The sequence below is a fragment of the Lepidochelys olivacea genome (genome assembly GCF_965140295.1).
Source record: "Lepidochelys olivacea isolate rLepOli2 genome assembly, chromosome: 3".
Lineage (NCBI taxonomy): Eukaryota > Metazoa > Chordata > Testudines > Cheloniidae > Lepidochelys > Lepidochelys olivacea.
The window spans coordinates 110,679,797-110,699,434 of NC_140413.1; the positions used below are offsets into that span (position 1 = coordinate 110,679,797).

The 19,638-nt window shown below is 38.4% G+C and overlaps 1 protein-coding gene across 4 annotated transcripts in view; it reads left to right on the top strand.

Moving 5' to 3' along the window:
- The window catches only part of UTRN (utrophin), a 583,727-nt gene that overhangs the window by 447,096 nt on the left and 116,993 nt on the right, over positions 1-19,638 (top strand). For all 4 annotated transcript variants that reach the window (XM_084623224.1, XM_084623225.1, XM_084623226.1 and 1 more), the window contains 2 exons: positions 1,527-1,587; positions 18,542-18,603. In XM_084623224.1, the coding sequence (XP_084479350.1) occupies positions 1,527-1,587; positions 18,542-18,603 (123 nt within the window). The remainder of the gene's footprint in view (positions 1-1,526; positions 1,588-18,541; positions 18,604-19,638) is intronic.

Below are 19,638 nucleotides of genomic sequence, written 5' to 3' on the forward strand. Positions count from 1 at the left end.
CTCTCTGCCTGCCAGTGCAGAATATCTGCAGTCACTCATAACTAATAAGTCAAATCTGAGCAAAACTCAGAGAGGGCTAATCTTCTCAGTTAGCTAACATCATTCAAATAATAGTACCGCAGAAATCAATGGCAATCACTAACAATATTAGGAAATGAAGGTCTGAAAGCAACATATTTCTAAAGTTGTCTGCTATCTTGGCCTATCCGTGTGATTTCACTCTTTCTTTCTCTCCTCCACACTACAAATCCTTAAAATACAAGCCCTACTATTCTCTTTGTTTCAAATTATGAGAAAATAAAATGACTGCTTGGTCATGGAACTTTTTTTCTTACAAATTAGCAACACTTATTAAAATATGGATACATTTTTTCCCCTTTATGGGTGGCACAGAATTTTTGCTTAATTCTTTCAATACCATATAAAATGTAGACTTTTTTCATAAATTCATATTTTTGCCCCAATTAATCTGTTGTTTAGTAAATTAATTTATTAACTCTGAACAATGTGGACAGGATTTTCATCCCACTTGCCTAGATGTTTAAATATGGGGTTTGATGCCTAACGTTCGGGGTCTAACTTTGGCTTGTGTGTTGAATATAAATTCGTCTCATTATGCTGGTTAATTATTCCTTCTTATTCTTTCAAGAACAAATATCATTTGCTTCCACAGTGAATATGATGAAGTGAATTTCCCATATAGTAGAAACTGTTTAACCAAACACCAGTTTGGTTATGTCCTCTGGGGAGATATAAAGTATGTGGAGGTATGGAATATGTATACGGGGATGCCCAGCATGTGGCCACTTTGAAGATAATCTGCCACCTATCCTCACTCTTCATCTAAAGATTTCTGGTGTCTCCTGAGACTTTTAGATAAACAGAATTGTACTGTATTTTACGTTTTGTATGTCTTATCTGTGGGTGTGTTATAGGGCAACCTGACTTTACAGATTACCTTTTTTGCTGTCAGATTTACATAAATTTTGCACAGATTACTGTCTCCAGGAGCATGGGAATCGGTCTAATGTTTTCTGTATTTCACAGAACATTAATATATGTTAATTTGGATTGCAAACAGGAGCTGAGGAAAATAACTAATAGCGTAGTTATTATTTTTCTTTTTCATTATATTGTAGTATATTAATTATGGTAGTGGAGGCCCATATTTCCAAAGCTTAAATTGCTTGTAATTTCTGAAACCCATTGCTGCAAATAGGAAAAAGTTTTAAAATACCTTCTTAGCCTGCTTCTGAGTGGATGGCTTACTAAGCTACAATTTATTATCCTTCTTTGAAATGGAATCACCATATTTGTTTATTTTATTTCTTGCTTGGCATCAAATGGATGGATAACACCACCCTGATATATTACCATGGTTTTCTCCAGCCGAATTACTGAAAGCCTGACTGGAAAATTAGAGCCTTTTCCACTTAATTTATTATAAGAGGGTTTAAATGTAAAAAGAAATCATGTTTTTAAGACAGGTGTTGTTTAATCACCACCTCCTATGTTTTTCCCCCCAGCTTCAGTTCAGCTTCCATGGCAGAGATCTGTTTCACATAACAAAGTGCCCTATTACATCAAGTAAGTTGGCCTTGATTCTCATTTAGCTGCACTAAAGAAAGCAAAGAGTTTTGTGAGCTAAGCCTGTTACGAACCTAATGTTACAATATTAGAAGAAATGTTACCAGCATACTCACAGCTTAATGTATCATGCTGTATGTGTTATATATTTTTTCTACAATATGAGCACTGGTTTACAAATGTATACAAATCATCCAGCATAGAAGCTCTGATTCAGCAAGTTTATTTAATCACATTCTTGTCTTTAAGCACATGAGTAGTGCCATTGAAGCCAATAGGGCTACTCGTGTCCTTAAAGTTTGGCACATGTTTAAGAACCTTGTTCATTCAAAGCCTAACCCGTAGAGAAAAAAAAAAAGGAGGGGGGGAATGTTTTTCTGTAAAAGTCTGAATACATGGTATATCTACTCTCAATCATTTAATGACAAAGTCCATAGTTGAGAAGCATTTTTGTAGTGACTAATTTTTACAAAGAAAAAGTAAATGATTTACAGTTGAAAATTTGTTGTTTTTCTTTTTGTTCAGAGCTCCTATATGCATAGCCATCTGGCTGATCCTTCTGCTTTTCCTGTTCTCCTAGTTTTTTTCTTTGCTTTTGAAATACCGACTTGGCATAAAATTAACCTATTTGCTGAATAAATTGTAAATAATGGAAATAGGTCTTCGTGGAGACATTCAGTGTGTTCTAATGGAAAAAATCATTTGCAATCAGTTTTCTTATATAATGATGTTTATATACCTGTACTTTCTCCTGTATGCTAGAAGGACAAAGATCATGGCTCTATCAGGAAACCAGCAGCTGTTTGCAAAAGGGATAAATGCTGTTTTGGAATATCCAATGCACAGCCATTTTAAACCAAACCAGGAGTAGTTTGTTTTAGTTCTGAGTGGGGGAAAGTCCATGCAAAATGTTGTCAGTGTCTGTTTGGAAGGGCCATATTACTCCTCATTGTAGCATATCTATGAGTGAGCATCGTAGGTCATCCCAAACCAGTGCCATCAAAACCTTTATGCTGCAGTACATGACATTGTCGTTTATCTGTAGATCTCGCATTCAGAGTCTCACTAAAAACTATTTTAGAAATATTTGGGTGTTCTAAATATGAAGTTAATTGTACTATTTCTTTGTCTCTCTGCCTGTGTTTGCCCAGCCTTTCCTACTCTTCCTCAGAGTAGGAGATTCCTTCCTTCATGCCCAGGATGGGGGAGAGGAGCTGAGGTGAGAAGGAGGAGACTGAAAAAGCATAGTCTATAGTGCCTCTCCCTTTCTGCAGTGCTTCAAAAGGCCACCCTGCTTCAGGCAGCTGCAAAACTGGTGCAACCATGTCTGCAGTGCTAGGTGTGCAGGGAAGTTAAATGCTTGAAGAAGTGAGTTTGGCTGCTATGTCCTTGATCACACTGACTCATCCTTGCTCACACTGACTCATCCTCCAATGGCTGGAGCATTTGGGGATAAAGAGGTGTTAGTACTGATAGAGGTTCTGCCAAGCTACGCATAGTTTGGGGGAGAGGGAAGGGATCCCTTCCTCCCCCCGCATCTCCCAAATTGCCTCTCTCATTCTGGATACGCTTGTCCCTTCTTCACGGCTTTGTATCTCTGGGTAGGAGGGGGAGAAGTCACTGGTGCATCTTCTTCCAACCTACAATTAATGCTGGATTTTGTGGTGCTTGATCCTCTCTGACACCAGCAGCTATGAGAGCCCTGTAGAGGCTCCTCGTACCTCACAGCTACATCATCTGGGCTGCTTTGTGAACCTCATCACCTTCTCTTGACAGGAAGGAGCACTGTGGGGCTCACTCTCAGTCATTATAGTAGCATCATGGGTCTCCCCCTCACCACAGTTAACATTTGGGGTTCTTCTTTGAGTAATGTCCCTATGATTGCTCCACACCAAGATATCTGCGAACCCATGCACCCTTAATTGCAGATTTTCATCACCAGTTCTGCAGGTCCATGCCTGCACCCTCCTCCCCATTGTGCTCTGGGGCAAAGTATACCCGCTGCCTCTCCAGTTCCTTCTCAACCTGTCTGCAGCTTATGACAGAGCATAGTGGTGTCTGTTAGCTAACTGCACAGCTTGCTGCCTCTCTCCCTTAATCTTTTCTTTTCTTTTTTGTTATTTAGCGCACTCTGTGCATTTGGGGGCTTCCCCAGCCTGCTTGCTGAATGAGGCAGGCATCTCATGTGAAAGCTTATATTATAGTTAATGTATAATAACGCATGCATATCGGGGGGTTGAGAGCAGCGAGATACAGTTGCATTTGCAACATGATCTTTGCATTTCCTGCCTTTTTTGAGTGCATCACTTTGCAATTTTAATGCACTTTTTTGATTAGCAAAGAGAAACAATTTAAACATACATAGCATATATATTTCGAAAGCAGGCTACATGTTATTTGAGTCTGGACCAACTATGTAGATCCTTGCTTAAGAAATTCAGAGTATTGAGTCTTTCCAGTCATATCTTGTTAATTACCTTGGTGGAAAACAACATAAAAAGAGAATAAAATTATCAGAGCTGGCCAAAGAGAAGAGTTTGCTAACAAGAGATTTAGCTGAAATAAATAAAATCATGTTTTATGTAATAAAGCGGAGGATTTTTTTAAAAAGATTCAACAAGGATGATCGCAAAGCAGGCAAAACAGTTACTTTAATCTGGCAGCCCCACAGATGCTGTACCCAAGGCAGGCCCTTTCGAAGTTTTCTAAGAAGGCCTCAGTATCATCACCTGCCTTGTAGGTGGGGAACTTTCTGGGATGGGAAGTGGTACCTGGAGAAGGATTGCTAGGGTTTGTTGGTATATTCTGCTGAGCCTTTATCTCCACCTCCTCCACATGCTTCCTCTCTTTTTCCTTCTCCTCCTCCACATGCTTCCTTGCCTCCATTTCCCTCTTGTGGGCAGCCTCCTGTACTTCCTTCTCCAGCCGCATGAGTTCTATCTGTCTTTCATGTTCCCTTTGTTTTTCCTCAGCCTGAAATTTGGCTAATTCCAGCTGTAGTCGAGCCGCGGATTTTGTCATTCTAACCTCTCTGTTTTTAACTAACTTTACACCTGAGGTTTAGAAATAAACAAACAAAACTTGGCTGTAAAATTTTGCTGTGGCCAGTCAGGATTTTTAGACAAAGCACTATCATCATTCAATAATCATTAAGACAGCATTATAAAAGGGGAATGGTCAAGTGTAGGCAGCGAGTGGAAGAGTCTTTTAATGTCCCCACTAGATTTTTTTCATCATTTGTCTATTTTTATAAAGGTTGGTTTTAATAAGCAAGGCCAAAGCAATTGAAGTAGAAAATTCACCCACTGTCCCCACAAGAAGGCTTTTGCAGAGCATTTTCTTTACTATAAGCTTGATGTAGACTGCCTTGATATTTATGCCTTGAAAAAAAATAGAACAATCTGATATTTAATAGGCAGATTTTATTTGTTTTTTAAAAGCACGCTGAAGAATGCTAAATATTTATAGCTTCACAATCTGCTAGGCCATCTTTCCTTGGCAGTTGCCTTATTTTCTCATTGCATACTGTCTCCAAACTTCACACTTGCCAGCAGCAGGTAAGGAAAGTACTGAATTATGGAAAACAGAACAAAAAAAGTATCAGAAAAAAGCTGATTCTTAATTTTGTCTTTTGGGGAATTATCAGGCTGAGGCATTTTATCCAGATTTAAATTTATATATTTTTGGTATAACCCTAACCCTAAACTATGTCCATTCCCTACTTTCAGACCTAGTTAAGAGAAGAGAGGGAAAACAATGCCATAATTAAAAACATATTTAATTGAACAATTCGTGTGCTTTGACAGTACAATTCAAGAGAGAAATCTCACATCTGCAATAATTACCATTTATACAAGGAACGAGTTCTTGGACAAATGTACAGATTAGCTTGTCACTTAATTTTCCTAATGATATTTCTGGATTCAACATAAGAATGGCCATACTGGGTCCATCTATCCCAGTATCCTGTCTTCCAGTGCCAGGTGCCCCAGAGGGAATGAACAGAACAGGTAATCATCAAGAGATCCATCCCCTGTTGCCCTTTCCCAGCTTCTGGCAAACAGAGGCTAGGGACATCATTCCTGCCCATCCTGGCTAATAGCCATTGATGGACCTATCCTCCATGAATTTATCTAGTTCTTTTTTGAATCCTGTTATGGTCTTGACCTTCACAACATCATCTGGCAAAGAGTTCCACAGATTGACTGTGCATTGTACGAAGAAATACTTCCTTTTGTTTGTTTTAAACCTGCTACCTATTAATTTCATTTGGTGTCCCCTAGTTCTAGTGTTATGAGAAGGAGTAAATAACACTTCCTTCTTTACTTTCTCCACACCAATCATGATTTTATAGACCTCTATCATATTCCTCATTTAATACGAGGCACTCTAGTTCACCCATCTTATAATTTATAGTAACTGGAGTTCCCTGCCCTGGAGAGAGATCCTCAGTGTGAGAGGATACCATGACATCTTCTGGAAGGAGGGTCTCATCTATGGGATTGTTTTCTTCTGCTCCAGTTGGATGCTCTCCTTCTCTGAGACTTTCATCCTCCTCAACAGCACAGAGGCTGTCAGACCAGGGGTTGGGACTGTTTTGCTGTGTCCTGGAAAGTCTCATCTGTATACCTCTGTGTCCCTTAGCTCCTCCAGGTCAGCCACTCTGGTATCCAAAGCCCATACACGGTCTCTGAGAGTCAGGAGCTCCTTGCACCAAACGCAAACATACACCACCTGCCCATAGGGCAGGTAATCAATCATACATGCCACATTGAGTACATTAAACTGGAAAGCCCCCAATCTGTTGCTGGACTACTGCCTGCATTCTCTTTATTTTTAATCCTGCAGCTCATTCTTTTGTTGATGTTTTCTTTTTATCAGGGGGTGGTTTTGGCATGAAGTTTAAGGAAGTTTAAAAAATGTTAAATGAATCTAGCCCCCCTTCACACTCTCCCTCCAAACTCCCTCTCAAAACTCCCCTGTTAGCTGCTTCTGTTCGCTGGCTTCTCTGGTTGCTTAGGCCAAGGTCTGGTCTTTAAATGAAGTGTAAACCTTGAGCTGATATAACGCATAACTTAAGCTGAAAGAGAAGCAGGGCTGCCCTGGAGTCTAGGCAGTGATGTCTTTCAGCATCCCATTTCTTTCAAGAATAGTTATATTTAAGATTAATGGTCTCAAGGAGATATCCTAAGGCATGCTGCTTGTGCCATTTTTACTGTCGGGGTTGTATGTAGAGAGATGGGGCTTAATAAACTGGATATCCTTTCGTCTGAGTTGAGGAATAAAAATGAACTGAAAAAGGGGGAGAATAAGAGCATCAATGAATTGCCACCTGCTGATGCCCCCTGGTAGCCTTAGGACAGTGTCTCCTTGCCTCAGTTTCCCCCTCAAAGGGCTTCTTAAATATACACTACACACCCTTTTGGGGGGCCATTCACAACACCCCTTGTTGGGGTCTGGGTTTATTCATAGAAAATAAAATTCAGCATCCCAAAACAGAGTCCATCTCTCTACCCTCTCATTGGGTCACTCCCAGGCCTTTCCTGCCTGTAGTCTCATTTTCCATTCCCAAGGTCTTCTGCTGGAGCCTCTTCACTACCAGCAGTTTGTGTCCAGCTTTTCCTGCTCTGGTCTCCCTAAACAGACCCCCTTCACTGCAGCTACCTACTGCTCCTTTATAGAGGAATCACCTGATCTCTTCCAGGTGTGCCTTTTCAGTAATCAGGGTTGTCTGGCCCCAGGCATTCAGCCCTTAAGAGCAAGCCACCCTCTTACAAAGAGTACGATACAATGTTTGACATCTGTCAGAGATATTCAGAGAGTGAGAATGTGATAGATGAGTTGCAGATAATCTTACCTTTGAATTGGGATTCTGCAGAAGTACACCTGTTAGGATGATGATTTTTTTTGAAAATATACTACATCCTCACAAGTTTTATGACACAAATAAGGGAAGTGTTTTTCACAAATTAGGAAACTCTCTCTGAGAAGGTGGAGGGTGTGTTTTAGCCTGCAATGGATCTGTAAGTAAGGAGAGTGTCAAAACGATTTAAAACGTCTGTATTTTGAGATAAGTAGCATTTGTTCTGTCTCTTGCCTGATGCCCATGGTAACAGGCTATTATGTGCCCAGACAGGGATGTCTCAAAGAAAAAGAGGGTTTTATTGCTGGCTTTTTTCCCTCCCACCTGTTCACTAATTTTGATGTGCATACTGGTTCTGGTGTTGTATAGTTATTCAATTACATGTAATGTGCCTAAGAGAGGTTTGCACAAAACCCTTTTGGCCCCCTATTACTTGAGCAAGAGGAAAACCAGTGGAGTACTTTGAAGAGGAGAGAGAGTTTGGTTTCCATGGACGTGAGATTCGTTCTCTAGAGCCCAGATTTATGAAGCTGTTTATGCTTCTATGCTCTGCACAGTGAAAATATTTGATTGAATTGAACATGCATGTTTGTAAATATATACAATTTACTCTGTTATTTTGTTTCCTCCTGTTCAAATCTTTTATTACATAAAACAAGTTGCCAAGTGGCTTTTGAGATTTTTCTTGGTCCTATTTAACTTCTATTCTATCTCTTCTTAATGCAAAATATTACCAAATTGTTCCATAGTTCTGTCATTTTGGGTTAATTATTGTAGTAGAATTCAGTGGACGGTGTTTGAAACTGAGGATGTGACTGAGGTCTACATCTGTAGAATCTAAATGCTCTTGAGGAAAGTTGATTTTTTTGAACTTTTTGACAAGAACGTGTCCAAAAGACTGGGACTAATGAGCCGTATGGAGAAGGATAGAATATAAGTCTCACAGTATTTATAATCCACTATTGTTTGGAGAAATGGTTACAAGAGGCAAAAATTGATTTCTTTGAGCAAGCAGTAAATTGAATGCATTTTTCATTGGCTGTGCTGCAAAGATATGTGGGCTTTAATGGACATTCTCTGCAACTTTTTATTTATAACCATTTGAAGCACACAAGGCATGTTTGGCCTCCATATAGATGATGCAAAAATAAAACTTAAGGAAATATATATTCATACAAAATTTTTTAAAAAAAACCATGAAAATTTACATCCACTCATTTTTTAAAAAACGACATTGAAATATACATCCATTAAAATTCACAGTCTGTAAATAAATTTGAGGAATATGTCATCAGTGAAAGGATTGGAGGAAAGAAATAATTACCCTGGCATTTCTCAGTGGTGTTCAGTTAAACACAACTAATCCTATTACAGTTATGAGTCTTTCCATATTTATAATGTATTAGGTATTGTACTGTCCAGAAGAACTCAAAAGGAAATGAGAGGGATCAAAGCAAATTTAATATTGTAGAAGGCATTTTACTTAAGGGCAGTGATGTCCCAGCAATCATCATCATCAAGCCACTAAATTCAAAATCCGTAATCACATACTTCTAAATGATCTTGAAAAGGACCTAGCATCATCAAAAACATTTTAAAAGCTACTTTATCCCCTTCTATATCACATTTAACTCTCCAGGGTGAGGAATGATGCTGTACTTTTCAAGTCTTCCTTCAGAACAATTCTTTCTCTTCTGATCTCAGTTGTACCATTAGTTTAGGGGAGAGAAAAAAAGCCACTGACTCTGGAAGTAAATCTTTTTCTTCCTCCTGGCCCCATTCATAATACCATCTTCTGTGTGAACTTAAGGGAAAAATAATAATTAAATTGCCTCCAAATGTGATATAGTTTTAATTTTGAGATTATTTCGTTAGTTACCACTAGCCTTCATTTTCTAATTAAGAATTACAGGTAGTGCTTTTTGTCCTAAGGGAGTTCACAGTATACATACAGAAATTACTCCACCCACTACTGAAATGCAGCTGCCCTTACAACAGCATGCTGGCTGTTTTACAGCACACTTTTGCAGTAGTTTAAGAAAGGAAGTTAAATATGCTGTATCCAGATGAAACTGTATGAGGAGCTTAGACAGGCAGGAAGTAATTCCTCCAATTGGAATTTAGCCAGGACAACAGTGCCAGCTTGTAAAGTGCCATGGAATTGTTAATGACTATTAGAGACTATTAATGACTACTGGAGACTATTAGAGATCACAACTTCAGTTTTACATCCCATCCAAAAAACTTCATCTTCAGAAATACACCATGCCAGGGTATATTTTCTGTGAGCCAAATCAGTATTAGAACTAGCTCTAGCCTTGTCTACGCTTTGGAATTTTACAAAAATAATTCCCACCTCTAACCTACATTGTTATGGAGAAAACCTGATTACGTGACTAGAGTATTCCTGAGTCTGCAGGCAGCCTAAAACAATACCTCTGAGATGTGCGAACTGTCCCATTCAACTCAATTGAGTGGCTAACGCTTATACCTACCAATAACAATTTAAATGGCAACACTGTTAACTATTTCATTACTTACCATTTTAACAGACATGTCCAGCAAATGTTAAAAATGTATTATTTGGCAAAGGGAATTATTAGAAAGTTTATCATCAAATGGAGTTGATAACACATGGGTTGTATGATAAATTTGGTATCTGAAATTTTCGTGTCTGAGAGTTGAGGACAAAAACTTTGATGTTGCCCCCAGTTTCTTCTAAAATTGAAGGCCTGGGCTATTTTTTCAGTTTATTAATTTTCAGATTTTTAAGTTATAACACTATTAGTTGTAACCAGTTGTATTTATTTTTATTAATACATAAATCTGTTCATGCTGTGATGTTGGTCTTATTTTGGGGGAGGCTTCAAATTTCTCATGAAATGTATCTTACTGGGAATATTGTAGAATATGGTTTTATATTGTCAATAATTTTTGTTAGAGAATGAGATGTGCAACATACTTTTGCCGAATGAGTCGCATATGTGAAACCAACAGAAAAAGAATTCAGTATCAAAAATACTGCCTTGTGGCGTAGTCAGTGAAACAGTTCTGTTTTTCTGTCTAAGCTATAAGAAAAGACCCACTCCCACACAGATTATCTCTGGGACCTCCTGGAGCTTGGCATGTCTGTAGCAGAAGAATTGCTCTCCTGCAGACTTCTTAAGTTCCACAAGAGAAGAACTCCACTCCTTTTTGCCTCTTATGGTCCGCAGGTTGGGAACTTCTCTCTGGACCCTCCTGTAGACCTTGTAAGGCCTACTTGCCCACTGCCCATCAAACAGACCTGTTTCAGAGGTATATTCATAATAGGCTTGATTCGCCTCTCTCAGTCAAATTGAGTAATGTCTTATTCCACAAGTAGTCTCAATGAAATCACTCATCTGCTTGTGGAATAAGGTGCTATTCAACACAGGTGAGGCAATAGAATTGGGTCCAGTTGTTTGCATAATAAATAAAACAGATTATGTTAGGATTGTATGAAAAATGCAATCATTTTTCAGTTCTTTGGTGTGTGTTGAGATTGATAGCACTGTTGAACTGACTGTGTGTGTGAAGGAAGGAAAATACTTGCTGGTGGAATCTTTGAGTTTTCTGAAGTAGGAGAGTTCAGAGTCAAATGTCTAGATCCAAATCTACTACTTTGGCTTCAGTGCTGGATCAGATCCTATTTTCTGGTTCTGACTGGGAAGCTTCTTAAAATCTCCTGGAAGATTGTTGTGAGGTTTCAGTCTAAATTGGTAGACCAGCTGCTCTTGTGAAACTCCTCCGTACCACAGTCTTATCATATTTATGCTATTTTGGTACAATGCATCCATTATAGAACAGTTGTCTTTCATCTCCAGGTGGTAATTGAGATATTGTACTCTTGAGTCTTTATTGACTGCCTAACAAGATCTGACTCATAAATGTATTTAGCTATTTCTGTGAACCAATGAAAAGATAAGATAACTGAGGTAATTTTTGAAGTTGGTCTAATAAAAGATATTACCTCACCCACCTTGTGTCTTTAATACCCTGGGATCAACACAGCCCTAACTGCAAGTGAAAAGATGGTTAGTCTTTTTTATAATTGCACAAAAGAAAAACAATCCACATATAACAAAATTATAATTACATAATAAATATCATATCCTACTATAAGTACCATGTTGACATTTTAGGCTGAGATTTCAGCAGTTGAATCTGAACCCAAACTGCAGACTAAACATAAATCTGATTCTCATACCCTCTTCTTAACTCATTTAGATTGTATACTAGGTTGCTTTATGTTGTGTTGGTTTTTTTACAATAATCTAATTGCAGCAAGTAGGATTCATTACATTATATATACTACAGTCGCTTCCACTATATTTTGAAAATAGACATTTTTTTTTCTCCCCACAGTTCCCACTAACACTGGTATCTCTGTCTAATGAGTCAGCTAGTGGTAACTTTAGAAAGAAAACAGTGGGGAAAAATAGTTTTCCTCCTTCTATCCAGTTGCCAAATGTGAGTAGGTTATCCTTACATATACTGCCATCTTAGGTCACTTTGGCATCGTAACAGTGTTGTTGGATCCAGTATGTCAAACCCCCAACTACTCATTTTTGGTTTTTCACCGAAGGATTTGTGTGTAATGGAATATTTTAATTAATACAGTACAAGGTGGTGTGATGTACAGACTTTGGGATGATTGAGCTATTCATGAGTGCCAAAGCGTCAAGTTAAGTTATTGAAAGAGGTGGCAGTAAATAAATATTTGTTATGCTAGCACTCAGAAGGCCCCGGTTGGGATTGGGTCTCCATTGTGTTAGGTGTTATACAAAATAGAGAAAACAGACAAACCTGTTCCAGATTGTTTACAGTTTAAAGTGAACAATTATCCCAAACAATATCAATTAAACCTTATCTCCATCATGTCTCCATCAGGAGACAGTTAAGAAGAACAGTTTTTCTCCCTCCTCCTTGTAACAATCTTTATGTACTTGAAAGCTGTTATGTCCCCCCTCAGTCTTCTCTTCTCCAGACTAAACAAACCCAAGTTTTTCAATCTTCCCTCATAGGTCATGTTTTCTAGACCTTTAATCATTTTTGTTGCTCTTCTTTGGACTTTCTCCAATTTGTCCACACCTTTTTGAAGTGTGGTGCCCAGAAGTGGACCCAATGTTCCAGCTGGGACCTAATCGGCACGGAGTTGAGCAGAAGAATTATTTCTCGTGTCTTGATTACGACACTCCTGCTAATACATGTATTCAGTATATGCTGTTTATACAAAAGACACACACTTTTAGAAATGTGTCAGAGTTTTAAAAACTTGTATCGAGACAGTTCTACAAATCCAGGCACTGTAATTGTCACAAGTCCAATTGTACAGGGCTCAAAAAGGGACCAAATTTAAAATGAATAAATCTAAAACACCTCTAAAAATACCTAAAATAGCTTTTCTATGCCTGAAAATGTCACAGATTTAAAGTGAGATTTCTTGGGATTTCTAGAGCTAAGATAAAGTGCTGTGCCTCCTAATGTGGAAAACTAGAAATCTCCCCTTTCCTATAATATAAATGTCCTGTTTCTAGCTTTGCAGTTTGAGAGAGAGAGTTGAAATCATTGAGATAGAACTAAATATTGCCCAGTTTGAATTGCTTGAAGACCATAATTTAGCTTCCCCGTGTTTATATCTCACATCTTGCTAGTAACTGAATTTTGTAAGGATTGACTATGGTAGCTGTGTGGTGAAAACCATCATGACACTTTGCACTAAATGTTACCCTTGCATGGTCTCAGTGGGGGTTCAGACCTAAATGGGAATTGAGACTGAAATCTCTTCCCCCTAATTGTCACTACCTCTCTGACCAGGGAGAACTTTCAGAAAAAGATTGAAGCCCATTGGTAGGATAGTGAGAAGGTTGCACTGTCATTACCCTGCTGTAGCTATTTTTGGTCTCTGAGGCTGTTAGTACAACACCTTTTACAAGTTTTTTTTGGTTGGTTGGTTTTCTTTTTAAGGTTTAAGGGAAAATTTAGTCTTAATTTTACTAGTTTTTCTTGGTTTTCTTTGTTGTCAAAAGAGTTTCTTTTCTGCGTGTTTACTCTCCTATTAGCCAGGATATCAGAAAAGCAAAGAAGCATCCAATGGCTCCTTACTGTGCCTGGAAGATATCCCTGCTGAGCAATCATAACCAATATTGGTCACTATGGCTTGAGTATGCATAAAAGAGGCATCAGGACACAGCAAGAGAGTTCTACCCCCAGTCTCTGCAAGTCCATGTCATCTTTGCAGGAGTCTATCCAGCATTATGAGCCTCTTTACTTTCTAAGCACAGTTTTTATAGGTTGGTCTATTTGTATTAGTCATGCATCAGTAGCACAAAAGCTAATGTGTCTACAGCACAGAAAGATGAGTCTCGTTTCAGAGGGCTGCTTTTTAAACCAAATCCACACAAATTGGTGTATCTTGCTTGCCTCCTATTTTGAAACTCTTAAAATGACTCTTTAACTGACATTCTTATTTGTTGCATGTTAAGGTTACCTGCACATGCATTCATTCTTCCTGTGAAATTCGATTTGTGTGCACATAAAAAGTCCCGGTGTGTTATGAAATTGTCATCAAACACAATTTTGTTGTGAGAAATAGCATCATTGAGATTGGTTCCTTTTTAACTCCTTATTAATATGAAGCTATCGTAGCATTTTTACAGCCCTATCCAATGTGCCCTCATTTGCAGTTTTCATATAGCTTTTTTGTGCTTGTGTGTTTGAACACAGTGTGTATGAAAGGTGCCAGCTTTTCTGCCCTGGAAACTGTAGTCTGTAATCCACAGAAGAGATATAACATGAACAGTGACACCACCAGCAGCAGCAGTGACAATGCACTGCTGCTTTCACCTGAATGGGTCACCTCCAACACGTGGGTCATTCAGGGAATGTCTGCACTGTGGCTGGGAGCAAGCCTCTCTGCTAAACCTGCCAACAAGATTGGAAACTATGAGTGGTGGTTTTATGATGTAAAGCTTTGTCCTCTGGGAATAAGACTTAGACAACCAAATTCATTTCATGTAAACACCTAGCAGCTATCCAATAGTAATAACTTTTTGGTCACTAGAAAACAGGGCTATATTGAATCAGTAACCTAGAGGAAAAAAGTTCTATATCCCATTTTCAGTTCTATGGGTCATAGGGTTGCCTTTCTCATACAGTTTACTAACAGATGGAATTGCATTTGACCAAAAGCATACCGGTATAAAAGGAGTGAGAGAGGTCTTTAAAAATCCATTAGTCCATGAACAGACATGTTCAGAATGCGCTACTCCAACTGGTGAAACATAGTGGATCTTAGTAGAGTTATAGGGGTAATTGTTGAAAATGGCTGCGTTCTGGGAAGATTTTTGTATAAATAGCACAGATCTCATGTTGACATTCTTTGTCTTTTCATGTCAAAGGGAAAATTCAGTTGTCCAGGTGGTTATTCCATGACAGGGAGGCAGCGAGGCATAGTGTAAAGTGCAGAGCATTGGGAGAGAGGGTTCCTAGAGTATAATCTTTACTTTACCTTTGGGTTGTGTAACATGGGCAGATTCACTTAACTTCTCTCTACCTCATTTTTTAACCATATGTGAAATAGGAAAATAACACTTCATGTGGGATATGGTTAGGCTAAAATAACACTTGTGAAGCCCTTTGAGATTTTCAATTAAAGAGTGCCACAGAAATGTATATATGTAATTTTAATAATAATGATATAATTAAAAGAAAAATTATCCAGGGATCCCAGACTGTTTTTAACACTTAGTTATCCAATTTTGGGGATGTTAATCCTACAGGATCAGGAGTCCAGATTGCCCGCGATTATGCCAGTGAAGATGTCACAAGTCCTGGCATTCTACAGTAGACGTTAAAAAGATGTTCTGAAGTGATTACGTTTTCTATGTAAAAGTTGTTTTAGGTTCCTCCCCCTTTGTCATAAATATACTGAATTGTCTATACAGTAGTTCTTAAGGAGAAAAATGCCACTTCTTTGGGCCTAATAGAATATAATAATTCTGTGTTGGGGAGGAGAAATTTTGAGCCATCACTGGTAATATAATTTCATCATTATTTTTGATAGGTAATAGGAGCTAATACTAAAATTTTGTACATTTACAGCACCTTCCAGCTGATGGTAGTAAAGTTTCATAATACCTGTTTTACAGATGAGTGTACTGAGGTACAGAGGCCCTGATTCAGCAAAGTACTAAGTGTGTGAAGACACTGAAGGCACAGTCAGATAAACAGGGTTTGGGGTGAACCAGAGCGTGATCTATTATATGCACTTCCATCTGGGGATTGGACTATAACAAATATTTTAGCTTTTAAATCCTTTGAAATGTTAACTTTTAAAAATCGGATATAAACAGTGTTTAAAAGTGTTTCTCAAACTACCACGTTCCACTTACCAGTCGCTTTTTTTTTTTTTTGCGAGACTCATTACTGCTTCAAATGAGTGTTCCTAAATGAGCTTTACTAATGGCCCATATTTTAGCTGTGACCATACAGTTTGATGGATACAGCTGATGCTAGTAATGTAGGCCAGTGAGAAACAGCTGAGGTGATAATGACAGCATTTCACTTAACAGTGTATTGGAGACACTTGGCAATATCAGCCTCCTGCCTCTTCAGCTGAGGCACTAGTTCTCAGATTACTTAATGGGCTGATCAATGCAGACCATTATATTACATTTGCCATTCCCATTTACTGAAGCTATACAGGCCCCTTACCCTGGTTTAGGAATCTTAATTTATTGCTACACTAGAATCATTCAGAATGCAGCACAGTAAATTGCCATAGCCCTGTGCCAACAGTGGACCAAGAAACACGGGTTTTCTTTCTTTCGGAGTTGGTTTCACTGCTGATTTATTAGTTTGTCTGACAGGGAATAACTGTCAAATCTAGCAATGTTACTGTTTTCTTTCAGGTGACTTTGTTGCAGACAAGGGCATACATTAGTGGCATTTTTAAGGCTTCCTTTTAGAAGTTGTAAAACTGCGATGATTGGATGTGTTTCTTTTGACATTGGCACTATTTTCTAGTCCAGGATATCAAGGCTTTGACTTTTTTGTGTTCAGTTCACACAATTTTATTATGAAACTGAAACCTGTCTAAGGTTGCAGTTTAGGAAGTTGTCCCTGTTCAGGAAAGCATTTTAGCATATCTGTAACTTTAAGCATGTGTGTAATGTTAATTAACATGTTTAATTGCTTTCCTGAATAGAGATGGATAGGATTTAAGCAGATGCTTAATTCTTTCCTGAATTCAGGTCTAACAGACGAATCTGTAAGTTGGGTAGAGTCCTGTCACTTGGGTATGCTGCTATTTTTTGCCTTCAAATGACTGTCAAGAAATATTTAGTAAAAAAGAACAAACGCTTCCTCTCTCTACAGCAGTGGTTGAAGGTATGACTGGGCCAGATCCTCCATTTACACCTGCTGAAGATATGGCCCACTGAGTTCAATGGCAAAATACCATCTTGTAATTCAGTTATGAACGAAACGTCTGTATATGGGAAAACTAAGTGCCTCCCTCTGCTCAGGAAGCTTTGACAGCCAGATTTGAAACAAACTTTCTCTGCTTTAAGGTTCTGAAATATTTGGATACTCTTTTATAAGAAACCCAGTTCTTCTGAATGTCAGAAATGTCCCAAGAAAGTTTATTTTCATGAGACTTTCAGTCCAGACTTTTTTTTAAAGAGTGTTTGAACCCCTGGATGCTTATCAAACCTTGACATCGTTCTTGTTCCCCCCTCACTTCTTTGGTAAATCCTGGTCACAGTACCATGCCACCTTGTTTTGTTATAATATGCTAAATAACTTCTATCAAAAAAAGTACAACAAGCAGAGAACCTTTAAAAAATCAAAACTATCAAGAGTTAAAATGTAGCCAGTTCTTAATATTTATTTTGTACCGTACATTTGCTTATGCTTATCTGTGTGTCTGCTTACTGACAAGTTCAAATAAATACCCCTTCTTTTTTTAAGAGTATGACAAATCTATAGAGTCCTCAAATTACTGTCCTCTCTTAAAAAAGCTACAATTAGCACATTTTCTCACGCCTGGTAACATTTCTATTCATTCAGAAATTAAGTAATTTTATGAAAACATTTGTTTATGCTTATCTCTGTCTGTTTGCTGACAAATTCAAATGAAAACAAAGATTAAAGACAGTAGGTTTTTCCGCTTCATTAAATATTGCTTAATTCTCTAACCTGGGATCATTTCATTTACAGTACTAACTAGTTAATTCTTAGCAGGAATGTTGTGGTTTTTTAAGTATAACATCCAGTATATTAATTGTCTAATTAATTAGATTTAAATGTAAACACCTGTGTGTGGTATGAATGTGTCATCTTTCCAGCAATTAATATACAGAAATAGAACCAAAACATCACTGATGAAAAAACTGAGATTTCATTGGGCATGAGATAAGCTGCATTTTATCCACATGGCTGGATATATGATACTTTGATAGATTAACCCATGCTGTTAAAAGGTGGTGTTCATTGTATCTTCATGTTCTGAGAGCATAAATGCAGAAAGTCATCTTGTGACATTAGGTAGCTACAGATATACATGTGAGAAAGTTTATTATGCGCTTCATTAAAAGCGTTATGGATAAGTCATAAGATCACTGTTTGTATTCTGATATTGACTAATTGCAAATGCATAATGAAGACTTTGGAATAAAAGCCTCCCTTTTGTAAAAACACTTAATTTAAAAGTGAGTTTGGTACGCTGAGATAGCCGGGAATTTGCATCTTTACCTTATTAGTTGTCATCTTGGTTTCAGACGCAGAGTCCAACTGATACAGTGAGAGAGAACAGACAAAAGTAGGACTGAAAAAGGATCAGAAATAAATCATTCTATTGGATGCTAAATATGGGATGATTATTTTACAAGTTATTATTGGATCAAATGCTTCGAGCAATTGGATGATACAAATCTTGTAATTTGATATAAGAGCTGAGGAATTTTTCTGTTTTGCTTATAACCAAAGAGTTTAATCTGTATGTGCCGCAAAATGTGTTTTCTTTTCGGGGGTTTTTCCTCAAACTTTGCTTCTCTCATTCTCTTATAGTCACCAGACACAAACAACCTGTTGGGATCATCCTAAAATGTCTGAACTCTTCCAGTCCCTAGGTGAGTACACTTCTTTTACATAAACAATTTTATGGAGTTCATCTAACACAGAGGTCCCCAAATTGTGGGGGGTGCCCCCCATGGGGGCACAGAGGACTGTTCAGGAGGGTGCAGCTGGGGCCCGAGCTAGCCCCCCCGGGGGGCGGGGAGCAAGCACCACCTGGCTCTGCTCCTGGCTGCTGGCCCCAGCTGCTGGCCCCAGGCTCTGGCTCCGCTCCTGGCCCCAGCCTTGGCCCCCTTACCCCTGTCCACATCTCCTCTCTTCCCTTTGAGGCACAGCCCTGCTCCCAGCCCTGGTTGGTGGGCAGTGTGCAGACAGGGGTCGGGGGGGCATGAGCCAGAAAAATGTGGGGACCACTTCTAACGGGTTGACTGAAAATCTCATTGTCTGCTGACCATGACTGAGCTGTCACGAATTTAACTAAGCATACCTGGCTACGTGACTGAAGACTTAGAGCTAGGAAACTTTGTATTTTAATCACACAATCTGTATTGTTATTCAGTAAACAACTTTAACTCAATAGAATGTTTTCCGTGATGTTACCTTGTAATGTAGTGTTTGTTTTATTTATTTAATTTCAAATAGCAATTATATCTCTATCCTCGGGTGATCATAGGACTCAGGCTCCCTGTGCATTTAAGCAAGGATGCATAGCCTGTAGAATGCTAAGGTTTGCAATGACTCAGAGCAATAAAGCCTAGTTTATGATGGTAGGGTAGGGCTGGTTCAGCAGCATACCTATGTAAACATCTGCATTTACTCTGAAATGCCCTCTGTCTGAGGAATGCAAGGATAAAACGTTATTAAATTGGAAAAGATATGACTGTATTTAACAGTTTGTAAAATTAGTAGTATATATCTTTCTGACTGCTCATCTATCTATCCATCCATCCATGTTCCCATCTCAGAGTTGTTAACAAAATCATTACATTATGGAAATCATAGCTAGGAAGACTCTTGCTAAACTTCACCACTCAATCACTTTGACATTTGTTGTATCATATCCCCTATCCTTCATTTGTACATTGTCTGTT